This window comes from Neoarius graeffei, chromosome 15 (genome assembly GCF_027579695.1).
Source record: "Neoarius graeffei isolate fNeoGra1 chromosome 15, fNeoGra1.pri, whole genome shotgun sequence".
Lineage (NCBI taxonomy): Eukaryota > Metazoa > Chordata > Actinopteri > Siluriformes > Ariidae > Neoarius > Neoarius graeffei.
Genome location: NC_083583.1, coordinates 64,178,395 through 64,197,390, shown reverse-complemented (window position 1 = coordinate 64,197,390; position 18,996 = coordinate 64,178,395). Strand labels below are relative to the sequence as shown.

General features: G+C 41.4%; 1 protein-coding gene across 2 annotated transcripts in view; it reads left to right on the top strand.

Annotated features, from left to right (window-relative positions):
• Positions 1-18,996, top strand: part of diaph3 (diaphanous-related formin 3) — an 814,225-nt gene that overhangs the window by 343,652 nt on the left and 451,577 nt on the right. For both annotated transcript variants that reach the window (XM_060941746.1, XM_060941747.1), the window contains 4 exons: positions 5,716-5,834; positions 5,926-5,990; positions 8,320-8,424; positions 18,376-18,669. In XM_060941746.1, coding sequence (XP_060797729.1) covers positions 5,716-5,834; positions 5,926-5,990; positions 8,320-8,424; positions 18,376-18,669 — 583 coding nt within the window. The remainder of the gene's footprint in view (positions 1-5,715; positions 5,835-5,925; positions 5,991-8,319; positions 8,425-18,375; positions 18,670-18,996) is intronic.

The following is an 18,996-nucleotide window of genomic DNA, read 5'->3' as shown; positions in this document are numbered from 1 at the left end:
ACTGAAAAATGTAAACTGCATTATGCATCTTAAAATCCGAGTTGTATGTACATCAGATGATAGTGATAATTCATGGGACAAACTGAGTCAAAAGAATATAATTCAAATGATCCATGACATTTTATTGTAACTATACAAGCGCAAGTTACAACATATTTGCAGGAACAACACACTGTCTGGAACACAGTGAAAAGTGCAGTGTGCATCTTAGTCTCCCTGAGCACAATTATGAAACAAAGTGCAGTGTGGGTCAGTGTCCACACACTGAAACCTCAGTGAATCATGTTTCTTCTGAACTTAGAGTAAATACTCAAAATAAAATGCAGTGTCTCACACACACCAAAATTGAAAATGCAAAATAAAAAGTGCAGCTTCTTGCCTTTGGTCTTAAATGACAAAATTAAGTTCACAGTTACAGTAAGTCACACATCACTGAAGTAGACGGGAGGACTTTGGCGCTGTCCAGTGTAGTTTGCTTCGGGTCGGGTTTCGGCGGCTCCGGCTGAGCTAATATGTCGGGGTGGTGTCGTGCTAAGTAAGTTCGCAAGTTTGTTGTGTTACCTGAATATCTAATTGGAGTGAAACAGGTTTTGCGAAGTGTGTACTCTTTGTCCAGCTCACTTTTTTTTTTTCTCCTTTCCTTTGGAATCCAAAGTGCCTCCAAACATCTGCCTTAAAGTTCAGCGGCGTCTCTAGGTTTACGTTAACAGCCATGCTTGCTTGTTTTTTTTTTTCCCCCTAACTGCAACCGCCGGGAAAAAAAGAGAAGACGAAGAGTGCCTTGCAGTGAGGTAGCAGCACAGCGACACCTTGCGGAGCGGAGGTGCGGAAGTCGTACTGGATTTACAACCCGTCTGAAACATGATTTATTATTTGAAAAAATATCGATATTCAAATTTTGAGTATCGATATTGAATCGGAAGACAAAGTATCGTGATATATCGGCGTATCGATATTTTTGCCCACCCCTAATACCCACAGACCGTGCGTTCTGTACTTGAGTATTTCCTCTAAAGCTGTGACCACAAGATCGAAAATGTAATTACAGTAGAACATATTATGATAAAAACTTGTATTCCTGCGATATTACTCTCACGCACAGGACACAATTAAGGACCTTTTTAATGCCTCAGCCACTCAGTGATGGGGCATTACGATTTCAGACTGTGCCACCATCTGTCTGAGATTCTCAGTAGCTGGATATCTCAAGGGCGTGTTTGAATGTTTGACGGATTTATATGGTGTTATGTTTGTACACAGCCGATGAACTGACGAGAGTTTGGGGTTGATCAAGGTCCAGGTCACGTCAAATGTCTGAAATTTATTATTTATTTCTTTTTCTTCCCTAAGGTTTTCAGAGTTCCCGACTATTTTAAGAGTATTTCAGACCCTACAAACGAATAGGACTAGATTTCAGACTAGACTACTCATGGCAGCAAAAGCATCTCTGCCTAGCGTTGAAGAGCGCTACTTGTGACTTTCTTTCTGTTGCTTTTCTTGGTTGTCTTTCCTTCTTGCTTTCTCTCTTTTCTTCATTTTTTTTTGCTGCTGTTTTTACTTTCTTGCGTTATCCCCCCTTTTCTTTTGGTCTGTCTGTCTTGCTTGCTTGCTTTTTTTTTTTTTGGTTTCTGATTTTTCTATCCATTTTGCTCGCTTGCTTTATCTTTTCTTGCCCTTTCTTTCTTGCTCGCTCGCTCACTCGCTTTCTTTCCTTCATTTTTTGCTGTTTTTACTTTCTTTCTTGCTTTATCCCCCTCCTCTTTCTTTTGGTCTTTCTTTGTTTCTGCTTTTTCTATCCATTTTGCTTGTTTGCTTTATCTTTTTCTGTCTCTTCTTTCTTTCCTTCATTTTTTTCACTGTTTTTGCTTGCTTTATCCCCCTCCCCTTTCTCTTGGTCTTTCTTTCTTGCTCTTTTTTTTTTTTATCTGTTTCTGCTCTTTCTATCCATTTTGCTCACTTGCTTTATCTTTTTCTGACTTTTTCTTTCTTTGCTGTCTTTCCTCACTGCTTGCTTGCTTTCCTTCATTTTTTCTGTTGCTTCTGCTTTCTTTCTATCTATCTTGCTCGCTTGCTTGATCTTTCTTTCTTTCTTTCCTCCTTTCTCTCTCCTGCTCTGTCTGTCTGCGAGTCCCTGATATCTAGGTAGATGGAGATGCGGCTGCAGGCCTGATGGCCTTGCTGTTGGGATTAAGTGGGCCGTGCTCTTTATTGATTTTGTGCGAGTGCCATAAATTGTGCCATGCTGCCCCTAAGCTATGGCATGCCTTGTTAAATTCTTATCAGGAATCAAGGTCTCTTCAACCTCTCCTATCTCCGGCTTTCACTGTGTAATTGGATACGTTAAAGAGGAGCCGGGCGCATCTGGGCCACACGGGCCTTATGAAAACAGGAATAAAAGGCAGGTTAATTCCATGTTGTCCGTGACACAGGGACGAGGCAGGTGCCATCGCAACATATCCGTCGGCTTGCTACTGAGCCCAAAGAACCGCGCTCGTCAGATTTTAAATTATTCACCTCTAAAAGCCAGCTGTCTCTTAAAAACTCTCGGATCTGTTTCTCCCTTTCACGGTCATGAGTGGTATGGAAGCTTGTTTTATTTCATCATTTTATTCCATAGTCTTTGTAAATCTAGCGTTTGTAATCTCCAGTGTTGATGTATTTCTTGCTATATTTTATATAGTGTCTGTGATAAATACTTAAGTTATTCCACGAAATCGAGTCGTATATGAGCCAATAGCCAACGAGGTGCGTAGCACCGAGCCATGTACGACAAGATTGAGTGGAATAATTGTATTACATGGACGCATCCACAAAAAAATACACAAGTTAATCAAAAGAATTTTAATGTTGACCCGGTTTGCCATTTTGACAACGCGCGTCTAGTCAGCGGGAAAACACGAGTGACATCATCAGAGGGAAATATCGGGAATCATTATACATGACACTTTTTCCATGGAATAAAAACGTGTCTTCTATTCCCTTCAAGTGGGTTTATTGATGGCATGCAATATTATATCGCTTATCCTCCATGTATTACGCTGCTCTCCCCAATGGAGAATGAGCGTGCGATATTGTTATAATATTGCACGTTGTCAAGACAACACGACGTCACATTTCGGAGCTCGTGTGAAAATCCAATGACAACACTTCCGCTGCGCTTGCGCATTATCATTTCTTTGTTGCCCGGGAGAGAGAAGACGGGGTTAATTCAGTGCTCGGATTAAGCAATAAATAAATAAACTGGAAACCAAAGACGCGTTTAACACCCGAAAGGCTACCAAAACTTCATTATAAACTTCATTCTTCACGCATATTTATAGGAGAAAAACATACCAACGGACATCGAAAAACTGGAAAAGAGACACTTGGGAGATGTAAAACTTCTGTGCTAGCGAGCGACTGTGACGGTTTGTACACAAACATGGCCGCAAGATTTGCTTTGTTAAAAGTGGGAGATTTTGAGAGAATTTTGAAAGAGAAAGACGCGCTGAACACCCGAAAGGCTACCAAAACTTGACTGGATATTCTTCACACACATTTACGAGAGAAAAACAGACCAATGGACATCGAAAAACTGGAAAAGAGTGATAGTGGAAATATTATTAAAGTTGTACTTGGAGGTGAGGAAAAGTGACGGAGACTTTTACAACCCCGATTCCAAAAAAGTTGGGACAAAGTACAAATTGTAAATAAAAACGGAATGCAATGATGTGGAAGTTTCAAAATTCCATATTTTATTCAGAATAGAACACAGATGACATATCAAATGTTTAAACTGAGAAAATGTATCATTTAAAGAGAAAAATTAGGTGATTTTAAATTTCATGACAACAACACATCTCAAAAAAGTTGGGACAAGGCCATGTTTCCCACTGTGAGACATCCCCTTTTCTCTTTACAACAGTCTGTAAACGTCTGGGGACTGAGGAGACAAGATGCTCAAGTTTAGGGATAGGAATGTTAACCCATTCTTGTCTAATGTAGGATTCTAGTTGCTCAACTGTCTTAGGTCTTTTTTGTCGTGTCTTCCGTTTTATGATGCGCCAAATGTTTTCTATGGGTGAAAGATCTGGACTGCAGGCTGGCCAGTTCAGTACCCGGACCCTTCTTCTACGCAGCCATGATGCTGTAATTGATGCAGTATGTGGTTTGGCATTGTCATGTTGGAAAATGCAAGGTCTTCCCTGAAAGAGACGTCGTCTGGATGGGAGCATATGTTGCTCTAGAACCTGGATATACCTTTCAGCATTGATGGTGTCTTTCCAGATGTGTAAGCTGCCCGTGCCACACGCACTAATGCAACCCCATACCATCAGAGATGCAGGCTTCTGAACTGAGCGCTGATGATAACTTGGGTCGTCCTTCTCCTCTTTAGTCCGAATGACACGGCGTCCCTGATTTCCATAAAGAACTTCAAATTTTGATTCGTCTGACCACAGAACAGTTTTCCACTTTGCCACAGTCCATTTTAAATGAGCCTTGGCCCAGAGAAGACGTCTGCGCTGCTGGATCATGTTTAGATGCGGCTTCTTCTTTGAACTATAGAGTTTTAGCTGGCAACGGCGGATGGCACGGTGAATTGTGTTCACAGATAATGTTCTCTGGAAATATTCCTGAGCCCATTTTGTGATTTCCAATACAGAAGCATGCCTGTATGTGATGCAGTGCCGTCTAAGGGCCCGAAGATCACGGGCACCCAGTATGGTTTTCCGGCCTTGACCCTTACGCACAGAGATTCTTCCAGATTCTCTGAATCTTTTGATGATATTATGCACTGTAGATGATGATATGTTCAAACTCTTTGCAATTTTATGCTGTCGAACTCCTTTCTGATATTGCTCCACTATTTGTCGGCGCAGAATTAGGGGGATTGGTGATCCTCTTCCCATCTTTACTTCTGAGAGCCGCTGCCACTCCAAGATGCTCTTTTTATAGCCAGTCATGTTAATGACCTATTGCCAATTGACCGAATGAGTTGCAATTTGGTCCTCCAGCTGTTCCTTTTTTGTACCTTTAACTTTTCCAGCCTCTTATTGCCCCTGTCCCAACTTTTTTGAGATGTGTTGCTGTCATGAAATTTCAAATGAGCCAATATTTGGCATGAAATTTCAAAATGTCTCACTTTCGACATTTGATATGTTGTCTATGTTCTATTGTGAATACAATATCAGTTTTTGAGATTTGTAAATTATTGCATTCCGTTTTTATTTACAATTTGTACTTTTTTGGAATTGGGGTTGTATTATTATAATAATAATAATAATAATAATAATGGCTTTTTTCATGGTCTGTCAGATATATTCCATTCAGCTACTCATCTTCGACTCATTCAGTATCATGCTAGCTGAAGGGAATATATCTGATATACTACGAAAAAAGCCAGCCAATATTATTCAAATACGTCAGTCAGATCCGTGACGTATTTCGTATGAAAAATGCGAGTTTTTCAACATGAGAAGATAAGCTGCATGTCTTTTAAGCCAGCATGTGATTTTCTTTTTATTCAATAGACACGTTCACAAACAAAAAGTACCCAAATTTATCAAAACAATTCATCAGGTTTCTCACGAGTGACCTGCAGAGATTTATGTCACGGTTTTGGTTCTCCATGCCCCGAATGGAGCTCATACTGTATGAAAAATCCAAGTGGCGCATTTCCCAGTAAAACACTCGTGTTCATATGGTACAGTGTGTTCTCTTTTCTGTGTGTTTTAGGCCTCAGTACTTTAAGATCATCGAGGAATGTGTGTCTCAGATCATACTGCATCGCAATGGAACAGACCCGGATTTCTCCTACCGCAAGCGTTTGGATGTGGATTTCTCTCACCTTCTAGGTGTGTGTTTTTCTCCTATTTGTGGTGTAATGGCAGTGCTTTTGTGTGTCTGATGTTTGTTTGTTTGTTTGTTTGTTTGTTTGTTTTCCAGAGGTGTGTGTGGATAAGGCACGGGTGGATGAATACGAGCAGAGGGCTTTGGAGTTGGCGCAGAAAGTAAGTGAATTTTCTTGTCTTCCTACTCAATTGCTCTCTCTCTCTATCTCTCGTCTGTTCATCTCTTCTCTTTTTCTAAGCCTTCACTCGTTTATTTCTTTTGTTTTTTTTGCTGCACCCTGGTTTCTTTATTGAAGCTTGTGGCCTTTGAAGAGTGTTCAATACTGCACCATTTAACCCTCCTTAATTAAAGGCAGCGTATTTGAAATCGTTCAAACAGCCATTTGTAATTAACAGCGTTCGGAGATTAAAAAGACGGCCATATTGATTATTCTGAGTGCACCTTTGGTCAGTGTAGTTAGGTAGAAACATCCTATGATGCATCTGGAGTCTAACACCACCCCCAGGAGTGTTTGGGATTGTTGCCATTATTTTAAAGTGCATATCGCGGGTAAATTCAGGAGCAAGATCAATGTAATTCTTTGGTCAAATATCTGTCACATTTTGTGCAGTTTTTTCCCCTTACGCAATACTAGAACAATTCAGTTGAAATCAAGCCGTTTGAGTTGAATTGGTCCGCCTCTGAAAAAACTTGGCATTTGGATTTCCCGGGAAACGTTGATTTTAGTGACGTGACGTCATCTGCGGGACGCCTCCTTCTGAATCCTACGTCAGCGCTGGTTTGTTTATGAGAAAACGACCTGGTGGTTTTCTGCAAATTTCTTCAACGTTATCGCGTAATTATTAAAATGGTTAACAGATGTATCGTAGGAGGGTGTAGCAACACCAATCTTGATGGGATTAGTACTCATCGTTTCCCAAAAGACCGGACAATGAGAGAGAAATGGAAGCGCTTGGTCTACACAGGCTGTGCACTGAAACCGTGCAAAGCTCGCGCAGCCTGCTGGCGCTTCCGCAGGTAACGTCACGAATCTGGCTCCAGACTCCCTTGGGATTTTTCCAGACGCGTTTTGTTGTTTTATTTTTTTCTGCTGTAGACAGATGGCCTTGTGTAAAATTACCCTTCTGGATGAGTGTGTAAAGGGACGTACTTTCATATAAAAAAAACCCCCACAAAATTGGTCCAGAATATGCACTTTAAGTCCAGTGATCGTGCCTTCTTTTGAATATTGGCGAATCGTCTAAATTTGACGATCAATACCCCTGAAAAACCATCCTCCAAAATTCCCCTGTCATAATAGCTCATGAGGTTTACTCTCATTATTTTTTACCAAAAGCAATTTTTACTCGTCGACTTGTTCAGCGAAGAACACGTCAAAGCATACATGTGCCACAAATTACGTTTCATGCTTCAATATTAATCTTTTCCCTGAAATAATTGATGACTTGAGCTTGAATGTTTGAGTAAGTTTTTAAGTATTCACCTCCGGTCATGTCATTGTGCATCAGAGCCTGATAAAGTACATTCGCAATCTGTTAACATGGCGGCAACAAACACTACTTTTAAACCAGCTCTCGTACACCGAACACATTTCCGATAAGCGATTTATCAGACTAAATGAAATAGCCCATAGGCTTGGTTTACTTGGTTTTAATGGGTTGCCTATCTCTTAAAGCTACAGCCCAGAGAGTAGTTACACATCATTTCGACTCTAAACAACAACGGCGTTTGTGAATCTTGTTTGTCTTTGTACTCTACGAGATCAACAGGTTGTCACGCCTTCAAGCTCAATTATCAAAAAATAGTTTTTCCACTGCACAAACACTGCTCCTGAAGTTTTATATATAATCAAATCACCGCGCCTGAAAGGAGTGTGCGCGCTTCAGCGGCCCCGTCATTCAGGAAGTCGCCGGTTAATGATGCCAATTAGACTCCTCAGTGAATCAGTACCGGATAAACAGTGATTTGGAGAAAAGGGCTCCGTGTCCTTTAGGAATGAATAACATTTCTTCTCCTGATGTTCAAGAGAACTTTGTTTCCCACCCCACACAGCGTCATGCCTCCGACCGGTTTCAGGATGAAGGGGTGTGTCTGCAGCACTGATGCTGATTAAATGAGCGCAGACGAGCCTGACCTTTCCCCTTAAACTTCACACGTCCTTCTGTTTTCCTTAATCAAAGTGTTCAGAAGTCTCCAATTACCAAATAAGTAATGCTGCGTTTAGCTCGGACGAATTCAGTGTCGTTTTTGGGACACCGTTTCATTATTTGGTCTTTTTGCACCCACACGCGCACACACTCTTATCAAAGGCATTTTCAAGAGCAGGAAATGCACAAGAACCAGTAATGCTGCGTTCATTTGTGATGTGTTATGATTAGGCTTCGCGGGGTTCTGATCAAGATGAGATGCACCACATGAAATCAGGTATGCACTGATGTGGTGCACGTCCTTGAAAGGAGCTGCTCTAATGCTTCTTTTGACCTCCAGTTTGATGAAGAGATCATGGGGAGACAGGAGGCCTTGGCCGAGCTTCTGAAGAAGGAAGAGAAAATCAGTGAGCTCGAGGCAGAGGTACAGGCCTTCAGATCTCAGGTATTGCCTTTTTTTTTTTTTTTTTTTTAATCATGATTCCCCGTCCCTAACTTGCTGTCAACTGTTGACCTGATTGTAACCATTCGATATCTACTGCGTATACTGGACTATACACATGTAAACCATGTTAAAGTGCTGTAGAAATCACTCTGGCTTTTAAAGGTGCTGAATGTAAAGTTAAATTCTGGGCAAAATGTTCTATTTCTATAGCTGTTGGAGTTGCGAGATGTTTCCCTGCTGCGCACACACCGTGTATCCTGCGTGTAAATGTTTTGCCGAGATAAAAAGCGTCCTGCGTTTTATGATTCCGGAGATTTGCCAAAGCTGGCGTGCAACGATATCACGTGACCACCTTGGGGCGCGTTTGACCTACTTTTAACCGAAACAAGTCAGCATGGGCAAACATGGCGGACTCGGCTGTCCCGTCAGCAGAAAAAGAACAGAAAGGAAAAGGAAAGCCTGCCTCGTGAGCGCAATTGCAAGATAGAGCAAAGTGAGATGGCATGCTATTTTCCTGGCCAGATAACCAAATCATTCTAGCTAGCGATTAGCTATCTTAGCCTTAGAATGCATGGATTCAACTCCACGGTAGCGAGTATGGAGTGAAACACCTAATGTTTTATCTTACAAAGAAAGAAACGATAACACAAAAACAGTAACGGAGGAAAAAATATGTATTCATCTTCTGTTCCACGGATCTGTTTGCGAACGTCAACCACAGATTACATCTCTGCGACTCAAAACTCTCCAGCGTCACGATGTTTTCCGCGCGTCGCCATCTTGGTGTGACGCAGTTCCATAGTTATGCTAATTAGTTAAAGCGCCTCCCTCACGTTCGGCTGTTTCCATAGGACCGTACTGTTTACCTCAAGAAAAAGGAAAGCGGTCCCAAAATGGAGAAAAGCAACCTTCAGGACATCAAAATGATCACATCTTGTCCGTATGATATTGTTCTTGCAAGACAGGAATAAAGCACAATAAAAAAAATAAAAAATAAATCAGATGACTTGCAATCAGCACGTTTAATGATGCACTAGAAATGGAAGTTAAGAGTAAAAACACGAAAACAAATGCGTGTTTTATTTTGTGTGACCACCAGAACATCAGTTTTTTTTGTTTTTTTTTTTAAAGGAGATACGCAGATCCATGGCCTCACTTTCGTTTATAAATGCTTGGAGAGCTCAAGAATGGCACAGAAATAGTTTTAAGCGTTGACAGTAAATCTAATATAGTAATTTTTACGATTAAAGTGATTTATGTAGGTAGCGGTCTGAGTGAATGACCTTGACATCTGTGACGTCACAGCAGGAAGTCTATCGGTCTCATCGCCATTTCCGCAGAGCTGACTGCAACTTCGAGCTTCCATTTTGAGCTAATTTATCGCCATGCCACGTAGATGTGTTGCTGGCCGGTGCGGCAACACATCAGAAGGTGGATTTAAGTTGCATTCATGGCCCAAGAATGTTCAAACTGCAAAGATTTGGACGCGTTTTGCGAGAAATTCACAGATTGGGCGCCTACGAAGTGGTCTCTCCTCTGCTCTGCACATTTTACTGAAGACTCGTACGAGACCTCTGATCTGTTGAGGAGCGTCGGCTATAAGCCCGTATTGAAAGAGGGTGCAGGACCAACAATTAAAGGAAAAGAAAACTCTAAGAAAAGGAAAGTAAGTTCAGTTGCACCAGTTCTCCCGGAGTGTGAGCCGAGCAGTAATGGCGGAGTACTCAGTATGGAGAAAATGGAGAATGAGTGGCGCAGTCGTCAGATTTCTCCGCTGGATATGCTCGCCTCAGCAGCAATATCTCGCCCTTATGTGGAAGAAGCGAATGAATGAAGAACTGAAAGTCAGGTTGTTTGTTTCAAAACAATTGGCCACAAGCTCGGCCTTCAAGAAGCGAGAACGCAGACGGGTAAGATGCGACTTTCATTGGGTTACATAACACTCGTTGTTTACCTGTATTTAGATTAATACATGTAACTTGTATTGTGTTTAAGTTACCGGTGTAAGATTATTTAATTTGCTTCAGAATGTGATTGTTTCAGTTCATCTGATTATTTAATTAGCCTTTTATGTTTTATCAGTGAAAATGCATGCATGTACTGTACATGTATGTTGCATAAGTTATAACACCCATCCTGTTTTAATGAGTCACACACGAGACGGTCAGTTCAATTCCATCCAATTCTCTAGACGGCTTTGTTCTCTGGCTTTATTTCGTAAGGTGGGGGCCTCCGTGGCTGATATGTTACTATCGGATTCACTTTCCGATAGTTCGAGCTGATACGGTTCTACGTGTATAGCAGTAGCATGTACACACATTGCAGTTTCAGGACCATCACAGTCAGATGTATTGCTATCTGAGGAATCCGAAGAATCTCCGATAAATCCGAGCGAAGAGGCCATTGCAACCACTCTCGCCTGCCGAGTCTGTCTTTGGTCTATAGCACCGGTTCCTGCTGTGACGTCACGCTCTCAGGGCTGGCTGGCTCAGTGGGGCAGCTCGAATGCCAACTTTGCAGTCAATTTTAAGTCTCAAATATATATATATATATATATATATATATATATATATATATATATATATATATATAATGGGTCTGTGTCAGAAACTGGGTACTGTGGGGGAACCCTACTAAATATACTCAGTCAATAAACTATACGGTTTTGAATGGTGATGTTGGGTTTAATTTGAAATAAAATGAAAGAAATAATACAGATAAAACTAAATCTTTGATGTGAATACTCTATTCAGAATTTGGCAAAAATTCTGCAAATTTGTGGAAAAATGGCGGCTTGATCTGGGACATGATAAACGGTCGACTCCATCGCGTTCCCTTAAAAAGGTTGTAGTCCACTGAAAAGTCTACAGTTATCACTAATTGTATTTTAAGTTGTAACTTTATACACCTAAGGATTGGTGCGCCCACAGAATAATCATAACCGTAATAAAACATCATGCAAAATATTTCATCACCGTCGTAACTCCATTTTCCGCAAACCAATACGATCGTGTGTTTTTGATCTAAACGGAAAGCCTCAGGGTCAAGGTCACGACCTCACCAAAAGTCGTAACTTAAAATCACTACGCCGTATAAAAATTTTAGTTATACGGTAAATCTGCGATTTTGTTTTTTAAAACGAAAGCTGAAAGTTAGGTATAGAATATGTTTCTTACAGAATATGTTACGATGGTAGCTGGTCTTGTATGAATTTCTGAGCTATAAAATGAGTTGTGGTCTATTTTTTACCGTAGCGTGTTATTTGTGTGCGGGGAAGGACACGCATTAACAATTTGCATGTGTAGAATGGAATTTTCCACTCCAACAGTTAGAAGTTGATCGTGCGTCCATGTGTGGTCTTTCTGTTACGCGGGTGATCTGTTCGGACGTTATCGCTGAAAAGTTGAGTTTTGACAGTTTTATTTTGTTTGAGTTTTGCAGTATAAGGCAATAGAATGTTTCTTTTTCATCTTACTTTCATATTTCGTCGTGTTTGCGTATTTTTGGCCAATATTTTGCAACCACGGTCAATTTAGATTGAACTTTTGATAGAATCTACAGCCAGTCATTTTGCCCCGCAAAATAGTGTAGTGATGTCCCGTTGCTCGCGCGCCGCAGCAGAGACCCGCGCGACCGTCAGCCGGTACAGTCGCTGTTCTTTTACCACCGCCGTTATTCTCATCTTTCCGGTGTGTTCTTGATTTTTCCATTGTGTCCTATTTCGCCGTATCATATTATTCATATTTAAGTGAATAATCAATTCAGTCATCATAACTTGGCATTTTTAACCCAAGCAATCAAAAAGAGGAAATTTATTCAATATTTTCACTCGTCTGTGAAGGAGGGGCTTTAATTCTTCATGATGGAGTTATTTTATATGGAAATCAATTTTACAAAAGCGTTTGAATTGGAATCAAAGAAATGTTCCACAGTGGAGGCCAGATAAAGCAAGATACTATTTTTATTCTTATTAAACGTGACAAAAGAAACAGTGAGTGTTAGGTAAATGCAAAAAAAAAGTAAAATTAGAACATTTATTTTTTGACCATCATGTCCCAAATGAGAGAGCAGTTTCTGAGACGGACCCTTATATATTTTTATTCCTAATTATACAGCCTACAAGAGTCAAGGATGGAGATGCTATCCATTTAAAAAAAAAAAGGTTCTGTGTATCTCCTTGACGTATGCTGTTGTGCAGTTTCAAAAGGAAGCCAGGCTCACTGATGGTTATCTGGTCTAATCAGTGAATATCCTTTTTCTTAATAGCTATTCATGACAGAAGTAGTCCAGAAGTATGTCTGTGTGTCTTACCTGCGTCCAGACAATTTTCCATTTTCACCCTGAACTGGATTTTTTAAAAAATGTATTTATTTATAAAATAAAGTAAGCTAACTTCTGCACAACTTGTCTTGTTGGTGAGACGGATCTTGTGGCTTAACTGCACTGAATTGCTGTTAAAGTGGCTACAGTATTCCAACTTAATGTAATCAAAATGAAAAACTGAAAGCGTAATTGTTAATTAAAAAAAAGATTGTAATTGCACTGTTTTTAATCTGGGGAAAAAAAGGAACAAATCCTGGCGATGCTACAGTGCAGTGTCAGGACAAACAAATAGGAGCTATGGGGGAGAGAGAGAAGTATAAATGACGGTGTGTGTGTCTACATTTTATTGCCCTGCCAGTTTCGTGTTTCGTATTGCAATTAATCATTGTGTGGTGTTACTTTTTAATCCCTAAATAGGACACCGGAGTTAATTTGATCTTGCTAAGATTCACTCATGATCCTAAACGTTTAATAAGCCACTCACTGCTGCTGTTGTAGGCAGTGAAATGAGCAGAGTAAAGCTAATTTTAACCTGCCTCGTTAAATCAGAAGTGCACGTGGCTTCTCCATGTTGCAGTGCCATGCTCTGTTGATCAGTGTAGCTTTGAGGTGAAGCAGTTTTGGAATGCACGCAAACCACAAATTTACCTGATTTTATTTATTTTTTTTATTATTTTTTTCTGCTTTTCATGAGAGCTGTGCTGCTAGAAATAGGAAGGAAGAAAAAAAAACACCGAGACGCCATGCGAGACGTTCATGACTTGCACGGAGAAAAAAAAACACCATCAAACAAAAAAAACATTGCAGAAGCTCCATGCTGTAATTCCGACACTGTTTCAGCTGCTGTCACTCCGAATGTGACCTGATTCATCCAGGCAGAATATTTGACTTTTTGCGAGCTTTCAGTTATAATCAAATCATACCGGTAGTTATGGTTACACACTATATATGCCCAAAAGTTTATGGTCGCCTGACCATCTCGGCCATATATGGACGTTCCTTAAACTGTTCCCACGATGTTAGAAGCACACAGTTTTTCAAGATCGACTGCCTTTGCGTGCTGTAACATTAGTTCCCCTTCACTGGAACGAACAGACTCGTACATGCTCCAGGGTGACAGTCAAGAGCTCCATGAAGACATTGTGCACCAAAGTTGTAGTAGAAGAACTCGAGTGGCCTGCACAGAGCCTCAACGAGTGGAGGTTATTATCGTAGCAAAGGAGGGACTAATTCTGGAATGGGATCCATCCTCAGCAAGCACATATAGGTGTGGTGGTCAGGTGTCCATATACTTTTGCTCATATCGCGTATATTTCTTGAATCTACCACTGATAAATGCTTATTAAAAGTAGACCGGTGAAATTTAGTTCCCTCCGAAACTTGGTCATTGTGATGTACGTTTATTTCTGTAATACCTAAAAAAAATATATATATATATATATATATATATATATATCAGGCCATTCTGTGGCTGGGAAGTTATTTAATTTGAGGGGATTCCTGAGCAAATAATGTGCATGAAATCACTCGCTTTGCGCAGTCAAGCAGACAGAGGAAGTCCGTGTGCGCCTGCGCAGGTTCACTTTTCAGCGTCGTCGTCTTTTGGGTTTTACGGTAGCTGGCATCCAGTGTCGCATTACTGCCATCTATAGGTTTCCCTTTGAGCATGCACTGACAGTTCCATCATTCTGTCGCTAAACGAACAGCTGATCACACCGAGGTGCTCGCTGAGCGCCGATATTTATTAGTTTGGTCCTGCGTTTCCTTTCCTTCGTATAGAACATAACGTCTTTTCTTCTCGCTTTCTTTCCGTTACTGTAGTCAGTCTTTCACGTTTCATTCGCATACTCACGTCCTCCATTTTTCTCTCCTGTTTCAAATTTGTATCCCATAATGTCTTGTGCGAACGGGGAAAGCCCACCACGTGATGCGTGACGTAGTATCTTGAATTGCGTCACGGTGAATCAAGAAATAATAGCGGAGAATTTAGGGCCACATGGCTCTAAATTCATTAATTGTTCTATTAAAAAAAATGTATAAAAATTGGACGCCTGTGATTCGAATTCAGTAGCTTTCAGTCCACTAAACAAAAATAATTGGGTGTCGTCGGGGGGGGTGGATTCATTTTATGACCTAAACCTGAAAAATCTGAAAGGCAGTCTACCTTTAAGTGATGGATCTTTAGTATTAAATCATCTGTCTTGAATGCAGTGTCTAATTTTGGCCCTTGATTGTGATTGAATTCCCAAAGTGTTGGGTTTATGCTAATCTTCCTGATTTTCTCCTCTTATTAGTTTGTGCGATCCAATTGCTGTTTTCACGTATTCCCGAGAAAGCCCTTTGTGTTGGCTTTCCGAAGGATTTTCAAAGAACAGTTTCGGACTCGATATCTTGATCAGGAGAGCAAAGGAACTGAATTCTCGAGAAATCTGATTGAATGACTTTAAAACATCAACTGAAGTAATTATTGTTTGAAATATTGGACACCGGTGTTTTATTTGTAAGCGTCTTGTTAAACAGTTACTAGGTGTGAAGAATGTGCGTCCCTCTTCAGATAGAAGTGATGTTTTATTTTCTCCCCAGTTGATCCTCAAACCTTCAGATTGGCATGATAAATAGAGCACCAGCTGAACAGTTTATTTGATGAATGGCTTTGTGGCTCACTAAGCCACCATCGATAGTGCCGATCAGTTGTTAAATAATGGAGCCCAACGAGTGAAGTGAAAGTTTGCAATCCAGGCAGTTAAAGTGATCCATCTCAGCAGTCTGCTATCATTTGAAATCGTTCCATGTCCCGCATAAACATTGCTGTAATTCATTCCACCTTGTTTCCTAAAATGTATGATTTAGGATGGTTGGTTTAGTGTTTGAATTAAAGCATCTACATTTTCCATAAATTCTTGCCTGCAGCTGTACTCTGTCTTGGTTACACAAGAGGATTATGTATTGCCTGTTGTCTCCATGCGTTGGGTTGGATAACGTGGATGTCATGCTGTTGTACTGTACCCATATATTCAATTGCGTCTACATATAGTGTTGCAACCTGGAACTGAAAAGGATTAACATTTGAAGTTTTTTTTTTTATTGTGATACGAAGTCTCCAAGTATTCTTGGCAAAATTCTTCAAGCTCTGTGAAATTGGATGGAAAATGTTGAACAGCAATTTTCAAGACTTGCAAGAGATTCTCGTTTGGGCTTTGACTGGACCACTCGAACACATTTCGGTTCCTGGCTTTGGACCACTCCAGTGCGGCTTTGGCAGTTACGAGTATGTTGTTTGTCCATTTGGCCGATGAAGCTCTGCCCTTCTCAAGTTTCTTGCAGACTGGGGCAGGTTTTCTTCTAGAATTGCCCAGTATTTGTCTCCAGCTCATCTTCACCAGTATAACAGTCTCTGCTGATCAAGGGCATTCCTAATGCCTCGGTCACAACCGGCCGTACGTGCTCCTACGGCCGGTCTATGTGCAAGAAACGCATGGAGGGTGCGCATGTGACGTGCTGATTTTCGAGCCGTAGACTGGCCGCAGACCGGCCGCAGATGTTCTTTGTCGTGTCAAACAAACTCTACGGGTGCTTACGTTTTTTTTCAGGTTGCAAGACAAACTTACGTCTTTCTCCACGTACAAAAAAAGCGCAGAGATTTGGGAAACGCCAAAAATCGTACGTCCGGTTGTGACCTAGGCTTAAAACATGATGCTTCCACCACCATGCTTCACTGTGGAAGTGGTGTTCTCAGTGGGATGAACAGGATTGCGTTTCATTTTGTGCGAGGCCTAAAATGTTGTTATCCATAGTTGCTTACTTGTGCAGTGCACTGTGTTTATTGTATTTGAGCTGTAATAAATGCCCTCCGAGCTGGAGGAAAAGAGAATATCCTTGAGGCATTATAAATGTTTCTACCATCTGGCCACCATTTCAGGTTTAGTTTTTCCTTTGCTGTGATAACAGACTCCACTCTCCTGGGAAGGCTTTCCACTAGATGTTGGAGTGTAGGGATTTGCGTTCATTCAGCCACAAGAGCATTAGTGAGCTCAGGCTGTGTTGTTATGCGAGTAGGTCTGGAGAGCGGTCAGTGAGGATGTCTGTATTGTAATTCATCCCAAAGGTGTTCAGTGGAGTCGAGGTCAGGGCTCTGTGCAGGACACTTGAGTCCACTCAAACTTTGGCAAACCATGTCTTCATGGAGTGCTTTGTGCACAGGGGCATTGTCGTGCTGGAGCAGTTTTGGCCCTCTTAGTTCCAGTGAAGGGAAACTGTAATGCTACAGCATACCAAGAAATTCGAGGCAATAGGTTGCTTGCATACGACGTCACAGCCGCCTCATTAGATATGCAAGACATGACGTGGTGGTCAGCGAAGCTCACTGTTCACAAACCGTTACGGTCACCGGGGCGCCTTGCCAGTCACTAAAATGCCCGATGCTTGCATTGTTTTGTGCTGCTCGATTCAAACAAACCATGAAACTGATAAAAGTTTCTTCCGGGTTCCCCGTGAAGTGATTTTAAAAAAGGGCGAAAGAGCAAAGGATTTTGCCAAAACATGATGAGCAAGGTGGCTCTTGAACCTTTTGCTGCGATGGAAGGGAGCCGAGTCGAAGAATACTCGAGTTTCCGGTGATGACTTCGTGAAAGGTTTGTACATTCCTCTGATTTATTTTGTTTGGATTCGCAAATGACTCTTCTGGCCATTTTCCGTTACTTTTTCACAATGTTTTGAAGTCCAGGAGACGCTCAAGTCCTCAGATGCGTTTTTGTTTGATCGTGGTTGCCATATTGTAAACTAGCATGTATGTTTTCACTTTATTTATCAGGATATCCTAGCAATCTTTACAGTATGCAGCATTTATTTATTCTCACTGCATTTTCTCTATTTTAATACAAATAAAAAAAAAAAAACCTCATCATTTGCAGGAAGGATTGAGAATCAAGTGGCTGTGGTTTGTCTGATAGTAAAACTTGTAGCATCCTAGCAACCATCACAAAGATGTGCACAAAAAGCCCAAAATGCCGACTTACCCAGGCAAAAACGATACAGGATTTATCTTGTAGTGTCCTGAGTCCCAGATCTTTAACTCAGCCACATATAAAAAAAAAAAAATTTGCACGCCTCGATGTTCTTCCAGGTTTTCATCTGTTTGTCCGTGTAGAACGATGTCTGCAGCACCAGGTAGTTTGAGATGTCGGGGAACTCAACGAATGGATCGTTTTCCAGCTTGTCGGGAAAATCCTTCTTTGATCACATCTATCTCATTGCAAAGGGCAACTTTCTGAAGGTATCTCGACCATGCGTTGGTGTCGAAACTGCAAAAATGGTCGGAGACGGTTTCACTAGCTCTTTCCGCCTGACCACCACTTCGTTCACCGGAAGTAAACTCTCAAGCAAAAGTCATGTGACTGAATACAACCTATTCTGTGCTTCAAACTTGGAGGCAACAGTTTGGGGAAGAACCACTTAAGGGTGTGATGGTCATGTGTCTGCATCGTTTTGACCATATTGTGTACTGTACATTGGCAACAAATACTTTGTTGTTGTTGTTATTGAAGGTTCAAAGGTTGACCACTGACTATTTGCTTTGTTCATATTTCATGGTGATTTTTTTTTTTGCCTTTCTTTTTCCATCTTGTACAGTTCGGGACAGCTCCAGCGGGCATACCGACAGGGCAGTCGGTCACAGCCGTGTCAGGGCCGTCTCCTCCACCCCCTCCTCCTGGGGCTCCTCCTCCACCACCTCCTCCACCACCTCTGCCAGGCTGTGCTGCCATGCCTGGAGTGCCTCCTCCTTTTGGTGCCCCTCCTCCCCCTCCTCCTCCAGGCCTGGGGGGCCTTGTGTCCTCCCCCACCCGGTATGTGCTGCCATTTGGCCTTCAGCCCAAAAAAGAGTTCAAGCCTGAGAACATCATGAAACGCCTCAACTGGTCCAAGGTAAGATGTACCTCTGACTCCGTTCTCTAAATGCTACCAACACAGCCATGTTTTCCAACAGGTGTGACGACAAAGTACTTCATAAAATGTTTTTATTGTCGGGGAGACGGTTGGGAACGTAACAGGAAACCTCAACAAATGTGGAACGTTTTAGACCTAAAAAGCGAACTGTGTTAAAATTACAAGTTGATGAATTCTGTGTGTCCTTCCAGCCGTCAGGTAATGAGGGCGTTTCAGCTCATCACCCAACATCACTGAGCACATCATCTCCTCTCTGTACAAGTGTGCTGGGAGTTTATCACGGGGGTTACTTTAAAAAAAAAAGTT